This window comes from Onthophagus taurus, chromosome 10 (assembly GCF_036711975.1).
Source record: "Onthophagus taurus isolate NC chromosome 10, IU_Otau_3.0, whole genome shotgun sequence".
In the NCBI taxonomy this organism is placed as follows: domain Eukaryota; kingdom Metazoa; phylum Arthropoda; class Insecta; order Coleoptera; family Scarabaeidae; genus Onthophagus; species Onthophagus taurus.
In genome coordinates, this window is record NC_091975.1 from 12663061 (window position 1) to 12681208 (window position 18148).

Genomic DNA, 18148 nt, shown 5'->3' on the forward strand with positions numbered 1-18148 from the left:
TATCATCATGAAATAAATACCATTTTAAAGCAAATTTTATGAAGATTCTTTGCCCCATAAATCATTTTTTACTTTCCATAAACATCGTTGTTACGATTTTTTAAATCCAACTCTGCATGTTTAATCTGAGGTTAAAATTTATTATTTCATTTCCAAAGTCATAGAGATGCTTTTTGCAAAAACTTTGAGGTATATTTCCGGTAGAAAAATGAATTTTAAATCGAAAATAAAGAGTAACTTTTTGTCGTATTATCTTTCGTTTTTGAGATATAAGTCTTGATGATACGATTTTTTATTTACAATTTCTTCTTAGAATTTTTAAACTAATAAGGTTTTTTTTGTTGCAGGTAAAAATCTTTTTTACTACATAAATTGGGGTGAGTTTTTAAAAAGAAATGGTCTAAGTCCACACTATAATAATCAAAAAAGTATTGATAAGCTATAATTACCAGCTGTGACGTCACTTTTGGCGCTTTCGCAATCATTTTTAATCAATCAACAATCAAAATCCACATTTTTATCAGAATCTGTGTACCTTTTAATATGATTCTTTCAAATTTTATAATTCCAACTTAACTTTGTAAAGGAATAAGAATTTTTTAACGCGTTAGTTGATAATTGATGGGTACTCCTCCATTTGGCAGCCTTTAACTTTTTTGTTTTAACTTTAATCAAAATTTGGCATTGTTTATCGAAATGTGCATACTTTTTAATGTAATCACTGAAAATTTTGTGATTCGGACTAGATTCTTGAAGAAGTTAGTAACAGTATTTTTGAGTTATGCGAAGTTAGCTCCCAATTTTCACCTTTTCGAATTTTTCTTGATTTCTATGCTTCTGAGAGTAAAAGTGTAAAAGAGTGATTTTGTTAAGAATGAAATTAGCTACAACTTTTATATTAAAACTTTTTTTCTAAAACGTTCCAATTTTCTGATTCGTCCTATACCCACAAGATCCAAAACCTCGATTTTATCTAATTGAATTTCGAATTTTTCTCGATTTCTATGCTTCTGGGAGTAAAAGTATAAAAGAGTGATTTTATTAAGAATTAAATTTGCTACAACTTTTATACTAAAACTTTTTTTCTAACACGCTCCGAATTTTTGATTCATCCTCTACCAACAAGATCCAAAATCACGATTTTATCTAATTGAGTTTCGAATTTTGCTCGATTTCTATGCATCTGAGAGTAAAAGTATAAAAGAGCAAAATTGTTAAGAATTAAATTTGCTACAACTTTTATACTAAAACTTTTTTTCTGACACGTTCCGATTTTCTAATTCGTCCTATACCCACAAGATCCAAAACCACGATTTTATCCAATTGAATTTCGAATTTTTCTCGATTTCTATGCTTCTCGGAGTAAAAGTGTAAAAGAGTGATATTGTTAAGAATTAAATTTGCTACAACTTTTATATTAAAACTTTTTTTCTGACAAGTTCCGAATTTCTGATTCATCCTCTACCAAAATGATCCAAAATCACGATTTCATCTAATTGAATTTCGAATTTTTCTCGATTTATATGCTTCTGGGAGTAAAAGTATAAAAGAGTGATTTTATTAAGAATTAAATTTGCTACAACTTTTATACTAAAACTTTTTTTCTAACACGCTCCGAATTTTTGATTCATCCTCTACCAACAAGATCCAAAATCACGATTTTATCTAATTGAGTTTCGAATTTTGCTCGATTTCTATGCATCTGAGATTAAAAGTATAAAAGAGCAAAATTGTTAAGAATTAAATTTGCTACAACTTTTACACTAAAACTTTTTTTCTGACACGTTCCGATTTTCTGATTCGTCCTATACCCACAAGATCCAAAACCACGATTTTATCAAATTGAATTTCGAATTTTTCTCAATTTCTATGCATCTGGGAGTAAAAGTGTAAAAGAGTGATTTTGTTAAGAATGAAATTAGCTACAACTTTCATATTAAAACTTTTTTTCTAAAACGTTCCAATTTTCTGATTCGTCCTCTACCAAAATGATACAAAATCACGATTTTATCTAATTGAGTTTCGAATTTTGCTCGATTTCTATGCATCTGAGAGCAAAAGTGAAAGAGAGCAACATTGGTAAGAATCAAATTTGCTACAACTTTTATATTAAAACTTTTTTTCTAAAACGTTCCAATTTTCTGATTCGTCCTATACCCACAAGATCCAAAACTACGATTTTATCCAATTGAATTTCGAATTTTTCTCAATTTCTATGCTTCTGGGAGTAAAAGTGTAAAAGAGTGATTTTGTTAAGAATTAAATTTGCTACAACTTTTATACTAAAACTTTTTTTCTAACACTCTCCGAATTTTTGATTCATCCTCTACCAACAAGATCCAAAATCACGATTTTATCTAATTGAGTTTCGAATCTTGCTCGATTTCTATGCATCTGAGAGTAAAAGTATAAAAGAGCAAAATTGTTAAGAATTAAATTTGCTACAACTTTTATACTAAAACTTTTTTTCTGACACGTTCCGATTTTCTGATTCGTCCTATACCCACAAGATCCAAAACTACGATTTTATCCAATTGAATTTCGAATTTTTCTCAATTTCTATGCATCTGGGTGTAAAAGTGTAAAAGAGTGATTTTATTAAGAATTAAATTTGCTACAACTTTTATATTAAAACTTTTTTTCTAAAACGTTCCAATTTTCTGATTCGTCCTCAACCAAAATGATACAAAACAACGATTTTATCCAATTGAATTTCGAATTTTTCTCAATTTCTATGCATCTGAGAGTAAAAGTATAAAAGAGTGATTTTGTTAAGAATTAAATTTGCCACAACTTTTATACTAAAACTTTTTTTCTAACACGCTCCGAATTTTTGATTCATCCTCTACCAACAAGATACAAAATCACGATTTTATCTAATTGAGTTTCGAATTTTGCTCGATTTCTATGCATCTGAGAGCAAAAGTGAAAGAGAGCAACATTGGTAAGAATCAAATTTGCTACAAATTTTGTATTAAAACTTTTTTTCTGACACGTTCCGAATTTCTGATTCGTTCTCTACCAACATGATGTAAAACGTCTAAGATGACTTTTCCGGTGCAAAAATGAATTTAAAACCGATTATAAAGAATAACTTTTTTTTGTATCCCCTTTCGTTCTCGAGATAATAAAGGGAACTTGAAACCTCGTCCTCCCGCATGAACCCAGTAATAATGGACTTCCTGTTTCTTTGAGCCAAAACTTGACACCTTTCTTAAAAGATTCATTTCAATATGAATGAAAAGAAAGAGATTTGACCTAAATTTCTTTCTTTCTTTTTCAGTTATGACACATGTTTCCGAAAAACTCGATATAATGGACGCAATTTCACCCACAAGGAAGCCAACCAAAGACATATCAATCTCAAGACTCCTCCTGGTGATAATCCTCACCTTTTTTGCATTAACAATCATCACAACGTCCCTTCTAACTTATTATTTATCCCCAAAGGTGACTAATATCATTCAAAACGACTGCAAAAGCAACCCCACCACGTTAAGTTTAACCCAAATCGACGACGATGTCCAAAATAATGAAGAAGAACAAACCGATTTAGATACTTCAACTCCAGAAATGAACCAAATCGAAGTTACCACTAAAAGTTTTAAAGAAGAGATGAATTTGAGGCTGCCAAGGTCGATTAAGCCGAATTTTTATCGCCTATTTATGCTCCCTTTTTTAATCGATGGAAATTTAACGTTTAATGGAAACGTTTCGATCAACATAACAGTGGAAGAAGCAACTAAAATAGTGACTTTACACGTGGATGAATTAGAAATAGAACCAAATTCGGTTGAGATCTTATTACTTAAGGATAAAGATGAAAAAAAAGAAAGTTTAAAAGTTGTACAATTATCTAATGATACGACAAAAAACTTTTTTAACATCCATTTGGAGGAGGATTTAAAGATAGGGATGGTTTGCGAGATTCGAATGCGATTTAAAGGGGTTTTAAATGATATTTTGGAAGGATTTTATCGGAGTTCTTACGTTTTAAATGATACGAAGAGGTTTGTTTGATAAAAAATGAGATGAGTTGGTTTAATTTATTTCTTTTAATTGGTTAGATGGATTGCTGTGACTCAATTTCAACCGACGGATGCAAGGAAAGCTTTTCCGTGCTTCGACGAACCCGCTTTGAAAGCTAAGTTTCAAGTCAATCTGGGAAGGTCGAAGGAGATGTCGTCGATTTCGAATATGCCGAAGTTTAAGTCTACACCGATGTGAGTTAAATTTTTTTTTTAAATATCGGGAATCCGTGAAAAAAGTTTATGCCCTATACAGGGCGTCGCGCCTTTATTTTAGGTGCTTAAAGAAATGATGCGCGACGTCTTAAAAAATTAGGAGTAATTTTCAAAAATCATATCTACCGTATTTTTATGAATAATGATGTGATATTTATGTTAAATTGAAGCTTAAAGATTCTAGTTTATGATGTGATATAGAAACTGTAAGATAATATTATTGAAATTTTTAAGAAAAAATTATTAAAAATGAAATTGTTGATTTTATGAATAAAAGAGAAATTTTCAAAAAATCATATCTACCGTATTTTTATGAATAATGATGTGATATGTATGTTAAATTGAAGCTTAAAGATTCTAGTTTATGATGTGAGATAGAAACTGTAAGATGATATTATTGAAATTTTCAAGAAAAAATTATTAAAGAAGAAATTGTTTAATTTACGAATAAAAGAGAAATTTTCAAAAAATCATATCTACCGTATTTTTATGAATAATGATGTGATATGTATGTTAAATTGAAGCTTAAAGATTCTAGTTTATGATGTGATATAGAAACTATATGATAATATTTGGAAATTTCAATAATTCCCAGGAAAGAATTGTTAAAGAAGGAATTGTCAAATTTATGAATGAAAGACAAATTTTCAAAAGTCATATCTACTGTATTATTATGCATAATGATATAAACTAAATGCTAAGTTAAAGCTTGAATATTCTAGGTTATGATACCATATAAAAATTATAAGATAATATTATTGAAATTTCCGGAAAAAAATTATTAAAAAGAATATTATTTAATTTATTAATCAAGAATAAACGAAATTTTCAAAAAATATATCTACTGTATATTAAAGAATCCTAATATGATATGTATGTTAAATCAATCATATTATAATTTTAAAAAATACAGATGATATGGTTTTTTGAAAATTTCGTACTCTTTTTGATTTATAAATATGACAATTTCTTCTTCAACAATTTATTCCTGGAAATTTCATTAATATTATCTCATAGTTTTTATATCACATCATAAACTAGAATCTTTAAGCGTCAATTTAACATACATATCACATCATTATTCATAAAAATACAGTAGATATGATTTTTTAAAATTTCTTTTATTCATAAATTGGACAATTTCATCTTTAATAATTTTTTCTTAAAAATTTCAATAATATCATCTTACAGTTTCTATATCATATCGTAAACTAGTATCTTTAAGCTTCAATTTAACATACATATCATATCATAATTCTTAAAAATGAATAAATTTCGTATTATTTTTTATTAACAATTTGACAATTTCTTCTTTAATAATATTTTTCAGAAAATTTTAATAACATTACCTTAAAATTTTTATAATCGAACCCCATATTTTCTATATCATATCATAATTTAGAATGCTTCTGCTTTAATTTGAGATATAATACACATTCTTACCTTTAAAAGTAAAGAAGATATGATTTTTTGAAATTTTTAATTTTTTAAGCTGTTTATACCAATTTTACAATTTTTCGTTTATGATGACATTTCTCAAAATTTTTATAATCGAACCCCACATTTTCTATATCATATCATAATTTAAAATGTTTGAGCTTTAATTTAAGATATAATACATATTCTTACCTTTAAAAATAAAAAAGATATGATTTTTCGAATTTTTTTATTTTTTAAACTGTCTATACCAATTTTGCAATTTTTGGCTTATGATGATATTTCTCATAGTTTTTATAATCGAATCCTATCATTTCTATATCATATCATAAACTAGAATCTTTAAGCTTCAATTTAACATACAAATCATACCATAATTCTTAAAAATACAGATGATATGTTTTTTTGAAAATTTCGTACTCTTCTTGATTTATAAATATGACAATTTTTCTTCAACAATTTATTCCTGGAAATTTCATTAATATTATCTCATAGTTTTTATATCGTATCATAAACTACAATCTCTAAGCTTCAATTTAACATACAAATCATATCATAATTCTTAAAAATGCGAAAGATATGGTTTTTTGAAGATTTCGTACAAAATTTAACAATTTCTTCTTTAATAATTTTTTCCTGGAAATTTCAATAATATTATCATATAGTTTTTATATCACATCATAAACTACAATCTTTAAGCTTCAATTTAACATACAAATCATACCATAATTCTTAAAAATACAGATGATATGTTTTTTTGAAAATTTCGTACTCTTCTTGATTTATAAATATGACAATTTTTCTTCAACAATTTATTCCTGGAAATTTCATTAATATTATCTCATAGTTTTTATATCGTATCATAAACTACAATCTCTAAGCTTCAATTTAACATACAAATCATATCATAATTCTTAAAAATGAGAATGATATGGTTTTTTGAAAATTTCGTACTAAATTTAACAATTTCTTCTTTAATAATTTTTTCCTGGAAATTTCAATAATATTATCATATAGTTTTTATATCACATCATAAACTACAATCTTTAAGCTTCAATGTAACATACAAATCATACCATAATTCTTAAAAATACAGATGATATGGTTTTTTGAAAATTTCGTACTCTTCTTAATTTATAAATATAACAATTTTTAAATTTTTCTTTTATATGATATCATAAACTAGAATCTTTAAGCTACAATTTAACATACATATCATATCATTATTCATAAAAATAGAGTAGATATGATTTTTTGAAAATTGCGTTAATTCTTAATTAATAAATTAAACAATTTCCTCTTTAATATTTTTTTCCTGGAAATTTCAATAATATTATCTTATAATTTTTATATGATATCATAAACTAGAGTCTTTAAGTTACAATTTAACATATATATCATATCGTTATTCATAAAAATACAGTAGATATGATTTTTTGAAAATTTCGTTAATTCTTTATTAATAAATTAGACAATTTCCTCTTTAATAATTTTTTCCTAGAAATTTCAATAATATTATCTTATAATTTTTATATGATATCATAAACTAGAGTCCTTAAGCTACAATTTAACATATATATCATATCATTATTCATAAAAATACAGTAGATATGATTTTTTGAAAATTTCATTAATTCTTAATTAATAAATTAGACAATTTCCTTTTTAATAATTTTTTTCTGGAAATTTCAATAATATTATCTTATAATTTTTATATCATATCATAAACTACAATCTTTAAGCTTCAATTTAACACACATATCATATCATTATTCATAAAAATACAGTAGATATGATTTTTTGAAAATTTCATTAATTCTTGATTAATAAATTAGACAATTTCCTCTTTAATAATTTTTTCCTGGAAATTTCAATAATATTATGTTATAATTCTTATATGGTATCATAAACTAGAATCTTTAAGCTACAATTTAACATACATATCATATGATTATTCATAAAAATACAGTAGATATGATTTTTTGAAAATTTCGTTAATTCTTGAATAATAAATTACACAATTTCCTCTTTAATAATTTTTTTCTGGAAATTTCAATAATATTATCTTATAATTTTTATATGATATCATAAACTAGAGTCTTTAAGCTACAATTTAACATATATCATATCATAATCCATAAAAATACGGTAAATATGATTTTCTTAAAATCATCATCTTTGCAACTATGCAACCAACATCACACCACCCATATCCCAACACACACTTTGCAAAATTAGTTGCATACTCACTCCAATAAAAATTTTTTTTCTCAATTTCAGCTCAAATCTCCCCGGATATTATTGGGACCACTTTGAAACATCCGTACCTATGTCCACATATTTAGTAGCCTTCGTAATTTCCGATTTCGACCACTTAACCAACCAAACCGTATCGATTTGGTTCCGCCAAACCATGCTAAACCAAGCCGGATTCGCCTTAAAAGTGAGCCCAGCCCTTTTAACATTCTACGAGGAGTATTTCCAACTCAAATTCCCCCTCCCAAAGATCGATATGGTGGCATTACCCGATTTTTCAACAGGAGCCATGGAAAATTGGGGGTTAATCACTTATCGAGAATCCGTTTTGTTATACGACCCAGAAAAGTCGACCAAATTCAACATGCAGGTCGTTTTAATCGTTGTGGCACACGAATTAGCCCACCAATGGTTTGGAAATTTGGTCTCTCCTTTGTGGTGGGATGATTTATGGCTAAACGAAGGTTTTGCGACTTTTATGGAGTATTTGAGTGTCGATTCGGTTTATCCTGAGTTAAAAGTGATGGATCAATTCGTCGTGCATGAATTACAAGGGGTTTTAACGATTGATGCTTTAAAATACTCCCACCCAGTTTCTGTGAAGGTCGAAAATCCGGATGAGATTAATAACATCTTCGATGGGATATCCTACGCAAAAGGAGCGACGATTATTAGGATGATGGAGCATTTTTTGAGCACGAAAGTGTTCCGAGCTGCTTTAACCAACTACTTATTAGACCGAAAATACTCCAACGCTGAGCAAGACGATTTATGGAGATTTCTAACAAATCAAGCCCATTTGGAGCAAATTTTAGACCAAGATATGTCGGTTAAAATAATAATGGACTCTTGGACCCTACAAACAGGATTTCCTGTCATTACAGTTACAAGGAATTACAAAAATCGATTAATTAAGTTTAAACAAGAACGATTTTTAGTGGCAGGAAACTCGAGTGGGGTTGATTCGTCTTTGTGGTGGGTTCCTTTGACTTATTCCACGAAAAACGATGGAATTGAACGAAAAACTTGGCTTAAATCGACTCGGGAAATCACGATTAATTCTGATTTATCACCGGATGAGTGGTTGTTGGTTAATTTGAACCTCACGGGGTATTACAGGGTTAATTATGATGAAAAGAATTGGTACCTTTTGATTGAGGAGATTAACTCGAAGGAGGGTTATTTAAAATTTGACCCAAAAAATCGAGCCCAGCTGTTAGACGATTCTTTTAATTTAGCCAATGGGGGTTATTTGGATTATTCAATCGCTTTGAATGTTACTAAATATCTGGTTTATGAGAGGGATGCGATTCCGTGGAAGACTGCTTTTATTACAATCGAGTATTTGTACAACATTTTTAGCAGAACGGGACATTTCGACTTATACAAAGTAAGATATTAACCTTTTTAGATACACCTTCTGTCCCAAATTATGATTAATTGATCGTTTTTTAGAGAGTTTTTTTAAATATATTTTTTTAATCAAAATAGATATCGGAAAATGAAAGAAAATTAAAAATGCTTTAAAACGAGTCCAAACTCGACGTATTTATCTTTATTCGTTGCTGATTTATCGATTAAATAAAAAAAATTTGACATTTGACAGTTGACAGTTGACAGTTCGTAACCTAACTTTTTTAATTTTTAGTGGAAATATGTCGAGTTTGGTGTTAAATTAACGGACTTTTAATGGTCTTTAAAATTATGTGTTTTGTTATTTCGTTAAATTTGACAGTTGACAATTAAGTAAAAAAAATTTGACAGTTGACAGTTCTTAACCGAACTTTTTTAATTTTTAACGGAAATATGTTGAGTTTGGTATTAAATTAACGGACTTTTAATGATCTTTAATTTTATGAAAACTTCAAATATTGTTTGAGGACTTGTTCTAAATTAAAGCTCAAAGCTTCCTCTTTAAAATGATGTATAATAATCGTTGGGTTGGATTGGAAAAATATTGAGAAAAAAATTATTGAAACAAAACCGACATTTTTGTATAATTTTAAAGTGTCAAAAAAGATGTTAATTTAAAAATTCCTGAAAGCTGTGTTTATTGAAATGAAAGAATGAGACTTGTTTTAAATTGAAGCTTAAAGCTTTCTCTTTATGATGGTGTATAATAAGTGTTGGGTTGAATTGGAAAAATATTGAGAAAAAAAATGTTGAAACAAAGTTTACATTTTCGTATGATTTAAAAGTGCCAAAAAAGATGCTAATTTAAAAATTCCTGGAAGCCGTATTTATTGGAATTAAGGAATAAAACTTATTTTAAATTAAAGCTCAAAGCTTTCTCCTTAAAATGATGTATAATAATTGTTGGGTTGGATTGGAAAAATATTGAGAAAAAAATTGTTGAAGCAAAACTTACGTTTTAACAATTTCAGCCGATTAAACTTTAAAAATTCGTATAAAATCCATTACTTGGAATATGAGTATGAAAATTTCCCAAAATGTTAATAAAAGCGCCATCTTTCCAATGAACCAACCCGTTTTGAAAAATAACTTTTAGTTTTTGAAAAAACAATGTTTGAAGTTTTGATAAAATTTTCGATTTTGCCAAAAATTTAAGAATTTAGAAAATGAATCTTGAACATTTATTTATGGGATTTAAGGAATTAAGAAATAATTTTTTGTACACTAAATCTCGATTAAATTTGCTTCAAAATGCCTTATATCTCATGGTTATATCTCAATTAGTTTTTGAGATACGATTTTTTTTGTTTCAATCAAAAATATTACTTAATTTATTTATCCAAAAAAGGACAGCGTTGCGATTAAAAATTTTTATCTCAAAAACTAAAAGATATTTACAAAATCGGTTTTATTCATTGAAAAGGTGACACTTGACTCTATAATTTTTGAAAATTGCGTTGCGATATCTTAAACGCTCGATTTTTGGCGATTTTTTAAAAATTGAGGTGACTAATTTTGTTATGAAGAATCGGCTCAATTTAAAAATGCTTTATCTCAGAAAGTAAACGATATTTTCAAAAACGGTCTTTTTTGTTAAAAAGGTTATGATTGTGGGTAAAAGTGGTGATAATTTCGTTTTGATTCATTAAAAATTCGATTTTATACGATTTTTTGAATATAACCCTAACTATTTTTTCCACCTCACTCGCTTTCCTTACGGATTTTCATATATCTCGTATATTTCGTATTTTTCTCGATATCTATGCATCTGAGAGCAAAAGTGAAAGAGAGCAATATTGATAAGCATAAAATTTGCTACAACTTTTGTTTTAAAAGTTTTTTCATAAAATGCTCCGATTCCAAATTGCTACCATTATCTGCTAGTAGAACAACGAATTCTTCAAATTTTCATTTTTTTTATATTTATCGATATTGACGCATCTGAGAGCAAAAGTGAAAGAGAGCAATATTGGTAAGCATAAAATTTGCTACAACTTTTGTTTTAAAAGTTTTTTCATAAAATGCTCCGATTCCCAAGTGCTACCATTACTTGCCAGTAAAACAACGAATTCTTCACATTTTCATGTTTTTGCATATTTATCGATATTGACGCATCTGAGAGCAAAAATGAAAGAGAGCAATATTGGTAAGAATAAAATTCGCTACAACTTTTGTTTTAAAAGTTTTTTCATAAAATGTTCAGATTCCCAAATACTACCATTATCTGCTATTAGAACAACGAATTCTTCAAATTTTCATGTTTTCGTATTTTTATCGATATTGACGCATCTGAGAGCAAAAGTGAAAGAGAGCAATATTGGTAAGAATAAAATTTGCTATAACTTTTGTTTTAAAAGTTTTTTCATAAAATGCTCCAATTCCCAAGTGCTACCAATTGTTCTACTACCATTATCTGCTAGTAGAACAACGAATTCTTCAAATTATTATGCTATTTTACCTTACAAACAGGATTTCCTATCATTACAGTTACAAGAAATTACAAAAATCGATTAATTAAGTTTAAACAAGAACGATTTTTGGTGGCGGGAAATTCGAGTGGGGTTGATTCGTCTTTGTGGTGGGTTCCTTTGACTTATTCCACGAAAAACGATGGAATTGAACGAAAAACTTGGCTTAAATCAACTCGGGAAATCACGTTAATTCTGATTTATCACCGGATGAGTGGTTGTTTGTTAATTTGAACCTCACGGGGTATTATAGGGTTAATTATGATGAAAAGAATTGGTACCTTTTGATTGAAGAGATTAACTCGAGAGAGGGTTATTTAAAATTTGACCCAAAAAATCGAGCCCAACTCTTAGACGATTCATTTAATTTAGCCAATGGGGGTTATTTGGATTACTCAATTGCTTTGAATGTTACTAAATATCTGATTTATGAGAGGGATGCGATTCCGTGGAAGACTGCTTTTATTACAATCGAGTATTTGTACAACATTTTTGGCAGAACGGGACATTTCGACTTATACAAAGTAAGACATTAACCTTTTTAGATCCCCCCTCTGTCCCAAATTGGGATTAATTGATCGTTTTTTAGAGAGTTTTTTTAAATATTTTTTTTTTATTCAAAATAGACATCGGAAAATGAAAGAAAATTAAAAATGCTTTAAAGCGAGTCCAAACGATAGAAAAATTTATATATATTATGTATATAGAAGGTCATCTCCCCACTATTTTTTGGTACAAACGCTCCCAAGGGGATTGTGAGGGAACTAATTAGGTTAAAGCGCGAAATTTAAATATAGGTCTATACCGGTTTATACCATTACTTTATTTTGAAGAGGTCAAGTGCATTTTCCTAATAAATAGGAAAAAACATGAATTTAAAGTTTTTCCAAGATAATATTCATAATTTTTAACGTATATTCACGTATATTGCTCTCATTGGCAAAAAGCTCCAATTTATCTATTGGATAAACTTATCAAGAGGTGGTAAAAGTGGCCCTAACTTATTTAAATACTTAACTAAAGGATATAAAACACTAAACCAAAAGAACGTAAGGAAGAAAATTTACTTATACAACGGGGTTATCACCAATTATTACACTAAACGACAAAACAAAAATATGACGTTTGCTTTCACCTCCGAGTTTGACATTATACATAAATTTTTCTATGGTTACAAGCGCTTTGTTTGTGTAGATAATGCAGATTGATGCAAATTCAGTTTACAACGTCATCCAGTGGATTGTGAGGGTACTAAATCTCGGTCTACATTTTTATAGTAGTAAGATTGCACACCATGGTCCAAACTCGCCGTATTTATCTTTATTTGTTGCTGATTGATCGATTAAATAAAAAAAATTTGACATTTGACAGTTCTTAACCTAACTTTTTTAATTTTTAACGGAAATATGTGGAGTTTGGTGTTAAATTAACGGACTTTTAATGATCTTTAATTTTATGAAAACTTCGAATATTGTTTGAAGACTTGTTCTAAATTAAAGCTCAAAGCTTCCTCTTTAAAATGATGTATAATAATCGTTGAGTTGGATTGGAAAAATATTGAGAAAAAAGTTATTGAAACAAAACTTACATTTTCGTATTATAATAATTGTTAGGTGGGATTGGAAAAATATTGAGAAAAAAATTATTGGAACAAAACCTACATTTTCGTATAATTTAAAAGTGTCAAAAAAGATGCTAATTTAAAAATTCCTGGAAGCTGTGTTTATTGAAATTAAGGAATGAGACTTATTTTAAATTAAAGCTGAAAGCTTTCTCTTTAAAATGATGTATAATAATCGTTGGGTTGGATTGGAAAAATATTGAGAAAAAAAATGTTGAAACAAAACTTACAGTTTCGTATAATTTTAAAGTGTCAAAAAAGATGCTAATTTAACAATTCCTGGAAGCTGTGTTTATTGAAATGAAGGAATGAGACTTGTTCTAAATTAAAGCTTGAAGCTTTCTCTTTAAAATGGTGTATAATATATGTTGGGTTGGATTGGAAAAATATTAAGATAAAAAACGTTGAAAGAAAACTTACATTTTCGTATAATCTAAAAGTGCCAAAAACAATGTGAAACTTAAAAAACCGTGGAAAGGGTTAATTATGAAAATTAAGAAATGATTTTCGTATCAAATTAAAGCTGAAACATTTCTCTTTAAAATGATGTATGAAACAGATTGGGTTGAATTATAAAAATTATTAGATTTTTTACATTTTAAGCTTAATTTCAAAATGTTAAAATATTTGTATATTGTCTATCATTTTCAAAAAATCGCAATAAATTGAAGGTTTAATAATTTCTTATAAAATTATCAGCACTTGTTGAACAAATCATAAGTTATCCAATGAAAGAAGCGCATTTTGAAAATATCTTGTAGTTATTGAGATATTAATCTTTAAACATGAACTCACTTTTCTCCAATTTTTAAGCTATATTTCCAAGAATTTTTCATAAAATGAAACGTGCGATATATCATTTTAAAAGGTAAATCTTTAGCTTTAATTTGTGATATAAATCATTTCTTTATTCCCAGAAATAAGCTTAGAATGATTTTTTAAAGTTTACTTTGGTATTGTTGATTTTATAAAAAAGTCATAATTTAGAACTTCCAATTTTAAGCTATATCTCCCAACATTTTTCATAAATCTTAATAAGTTATACATCATTTAAAAAAGGAAATATTTAGCTTTCATTTGAGATATAAATCATTTCTGTAGCTTTATAAACAAAGTCAGAGCGATTTTTTAAATTTTTGAATTTTTTTTAAATTTACCTTACATTAAGAGTGATTAATATCAGATTGTTTCGGATACATTTTCACAATCAAGATATCGATCTCAATACATCGTTTTAAAAAGAAAGTATTAAGCTTTAATTTAAAACAAGTCTCTTTCCTTAATTTCAAAAAACACGGCTTCCAGGAATTTTTAAATTAGCATCTTTTTTGACACTTTTAAATTATACGAAAATGTAAGTTTTGCTTCAACAATTTTTTTCTCAAAATTTTTCCAATCCCACCCAACACTTATTATACATCATTTTAAAGAGAAAGCTTTGAACTTTAATTTAAAACGAGTCTCATTCCTTAGTTTCAATAAACACGGCTTCCAGGAATTTTTAAATTAGCATCTTTTTTGACACTTTTAGATTATACGAAAATGTAAGTTTTACTTCAACATTTTTTTTCTCAATATTTTTCCAATCCAACCCAACAATTGTTATACATCATTTTAAAGAGAAAATATTAAGCTTTAATTTAAAATAAGTCTCATTCCTTAATTTCAATAAATACGGCTTCCAGGAATTTTTAAATTTGCATCTTTTTTGACACTTTTAGATTATACGAAAATGTAGGTTTTGTTTCAACATTTTTTTTTCTCAATGTTTTTCCAATACAACCCAAAGATTGTTATACATCATTTTAAAGAGAAAGCTTTAAGCTTTAATTTAGAACAAGTCTTCAAACAATATTTGAAGTTGAAATAATTTTCGAATTTTGCAATTTTCGCCGATTAAACTTTAATAATTCGTATAAAATCGATTTCTTGGAATATGAATATGAAAATTTCCCAAAATGTTAATAAAACTGTCCTCTTTCCAATGAATTAATCCGATTTTGAAAATATCTTTTAGTTTTTGAGATAAAAATTTTTAATCGTTTATCACTTTTTAAGAACAAAATTAGTTAAGGTTATTTTCAAAAAATCGTATAAAATCGAATTTTTAACGAATCAAAACGAAATTATCACCACTTTTACCCAAAATCATAACCTTTTTAGCAAACAAGACCGTTTTTGAAAATATCGTTTACTTTCTGAGATAAAGCATTTTTAAATTGAGCCGATTCTTCATAACAAAATTAGTCACCTTAATTTTTAAAAAATCGCCAAAAATCAAGCATTTTAGATATCGCAACGCAATTTTCAAAAATTATAGAGTCAAGTGTCACCTTTTCAATGAATCAAACCGATTTTGAAAATATCTTTTAGTTTTTGAGATAAAAATTTTTAATCCTTTATCACATTTTACGGAAAAAATTAATTAGGGTTATTTTCAAAAAATCGTATAAAATCGAATTTTTAACGAATCAAAACGAAATTATCACCACTTTTACCCAAAATCATAACCTTTTTAACGAAAAAAAACAGTTTTTGAAAATATCGTTTACTTTCTGAGATAAATCATTTTTAAATTGACTCGATTTTTCATATCAAAATTAATCACCTCAATTTTTAAAAAATCGCCAAAAATCGAGCGTTTAAATATCGCAACGCAATTTTCAAAAATTATAGAGTCAAGTGTCACCTTTTCAATGAATCAAACCGATTTTGAAAATATCTTTTAGTTTTTGAGATAAAAATTTTTAATCGTTTATCACTTTTTAGGGCGAAAATTAGTTAGGGTTATTTTCAAAAAATCGTATAAAATCGAATTTTTAAGGAATAAAAATGAAATTATCACCACTTTTACTCAAAATCATAACCTTTTAAGCAAAAAAGACCGTTTTTGAAAATATCGTTTACTTTCTGAGATAAAGCATTTTTAAATTGAGCCGATTCTTCATAACAAAATTAATCACCTCAATTTTTAAAAAATCGCCAAAAATCGAGCATTTTAAATATCGCAACGCAATTTTCAAAAATTATAGAGTCAAGTGTCACCTTTTCAATGAATCAAACCGATTTTGAAAATATCTTTTAGTTTTTGAGATAAAAATTTTTAATCGTTTATCACGTTTTAGGGCGAAAATTAGTTAGGATTATTTTCAAAAAATCGTATAAAATCGAATTTTTAACGAATCAAAACGAAATTATCACCACTTTTACCCAAAATCATAACCTTTTTAACGAAAAAGACCGTTTTTGAAAATATCGTTTAGTTTCTGAGATAAAGCATTTTTAAATTGAGCCGATTCTTCATAACAAAATTAGTCACCCCAATTTTTAAAAAATCGCCAAAAGTCGAGCATTGAAGATATCGCAACGCAATTTTCAAAAATAATAGAGTGAAGTGTCACCTTTCCAATGAATGAAACCGATTTTGAAACTATCTTTTAGTTTTTGAGATAAACATTTTTAGTCGCAACGATGTCCTTTTTTGATGAAGTAATTAAGTAATATTTTTCATTGAAACAAAAAAAATCGTATCTCAAAAACTAATTGAGATATAACCATGAGATATAAAGCATTTTGAAGCAAATTTAATCGAGATTTAGTGTACAAAAAATTATTTCTTAATTCCCATAAATCACATCGTTATGATTTTTTAAATTCAACGTTAAATGTTAAAGATTAAACAAATCATATCTTAATAACTAATTGAGATATCACCATGATATGAGAAGCATTTTAAAGTAAATTAGTTCAAGATTTGAGATATATTATGATATAAAATGCATATCTTAACTAAAATAATTAAAGATTCATTTTCTAAATTCTTCAAATTTTGGCAATATCGAAAATTTTATCAAAACTTCAAACATTGTTTTCTCAAAAACTAAAAGTTATTTTTCAAAACGGGTTGGTTCATTGGAAAGATGACACTTTTGTTAACATTTTGGGAAATTTTCATACTCATATTCCAAGAAATGGATTTAATGCGATTTTTTGAAAATAACCCCAACTAATTCTTCCCCTAAAAAATGAAAAACGACATAAAAATTTTTATTTCAAAAACTAAAAGATATTTTCAAAATCGGGTTGATTCATTGGAAAGAGGACGCTTTTATTAACATTTTGGGAAATTTTCATATTTATATTCCAAGAAGTTGATTTTATACGAATTTTTAAATCTTAATTGGCGAAAATTGCAAAATTCGAAAATTATTTCAAAAATTTTTTTCTCAAGAACTAAAAGTGATTTTTCAAAACGGCTTTTTGCATTAAAAAGAGGATACTTTAATTAATAATTAGTGATATTTCCACAAGGATTCTTCAAGGAATTAATTTTATACCGAAATTTAAAAATTATCAATGAAAATTGCAACATTGAAAATTTTATCGAAACTTCAAACATTGTTTTCTCAAAAACTAAAAGTTATTTTTCAAAATGGGTTGGTTCATTGGAAAGAGGACACTTTTATTAACACTTTGGGAAATTTTTATATTTATATTCAAAGAAATTGATTTAATACCAATTATTAAAATTTAATCGGTGGAAAATACAAGTTTTGTTTGAACATTTCTTTTCTCAATATTTTTCCAATCCAACCCAAAACTTATTATACATCATTTTAAAGAGAAAATATTAAGCTTTAATTTAAAACAAGTCCCATTCCTTAATTTCAAGAAATACGGCTTCCAGGAATTTTTAAATCAGCACCTTT

At 27.2% G+C, this 18148-nt stretch overlaps 1 protein-coding gene across 5 annotated transcripts in view; it reads left to right on the top strand.

Moving 5' to 3' along the window:
- Nucleotides 1–18148, top strand: part of LOC111420093 (Suppressor of ER stress-induced death) — a 50332-nt gene that overhangs the window by 25477 nt on the left and 6707 nt on the right. For 3 of the 5 annotated variants that reach the window (XM_071199230.1, XM_071199229.1, XM_071199228.1), the window contains exons 2-5: nucleotides 348–377; nucleotides 3284–4010; nucleotides 4068–4223; nucleotides 7962–9327. In XM_071199230.1, the coding sequence (XP_071055331.1) occupies nucleotides 3286–4010; nucleotides 4068–4223; nucleotides 7962–9327 (2247 nt within the window). In that variant the 5' untranslated portion in view covers nucleotides 348–377; nucleotides 3284–3285. The remainder of the gene's footprint in view (nucleotides 1–347; nucleotides 378–3283; nucleotides 4011–4067; nucleotides 4224–7961; nucleotides 9328–18148) is intronic. The other 2 variants (XM_023052997.2, XM_023052994.2) reach the window with 1 other exon arrangement.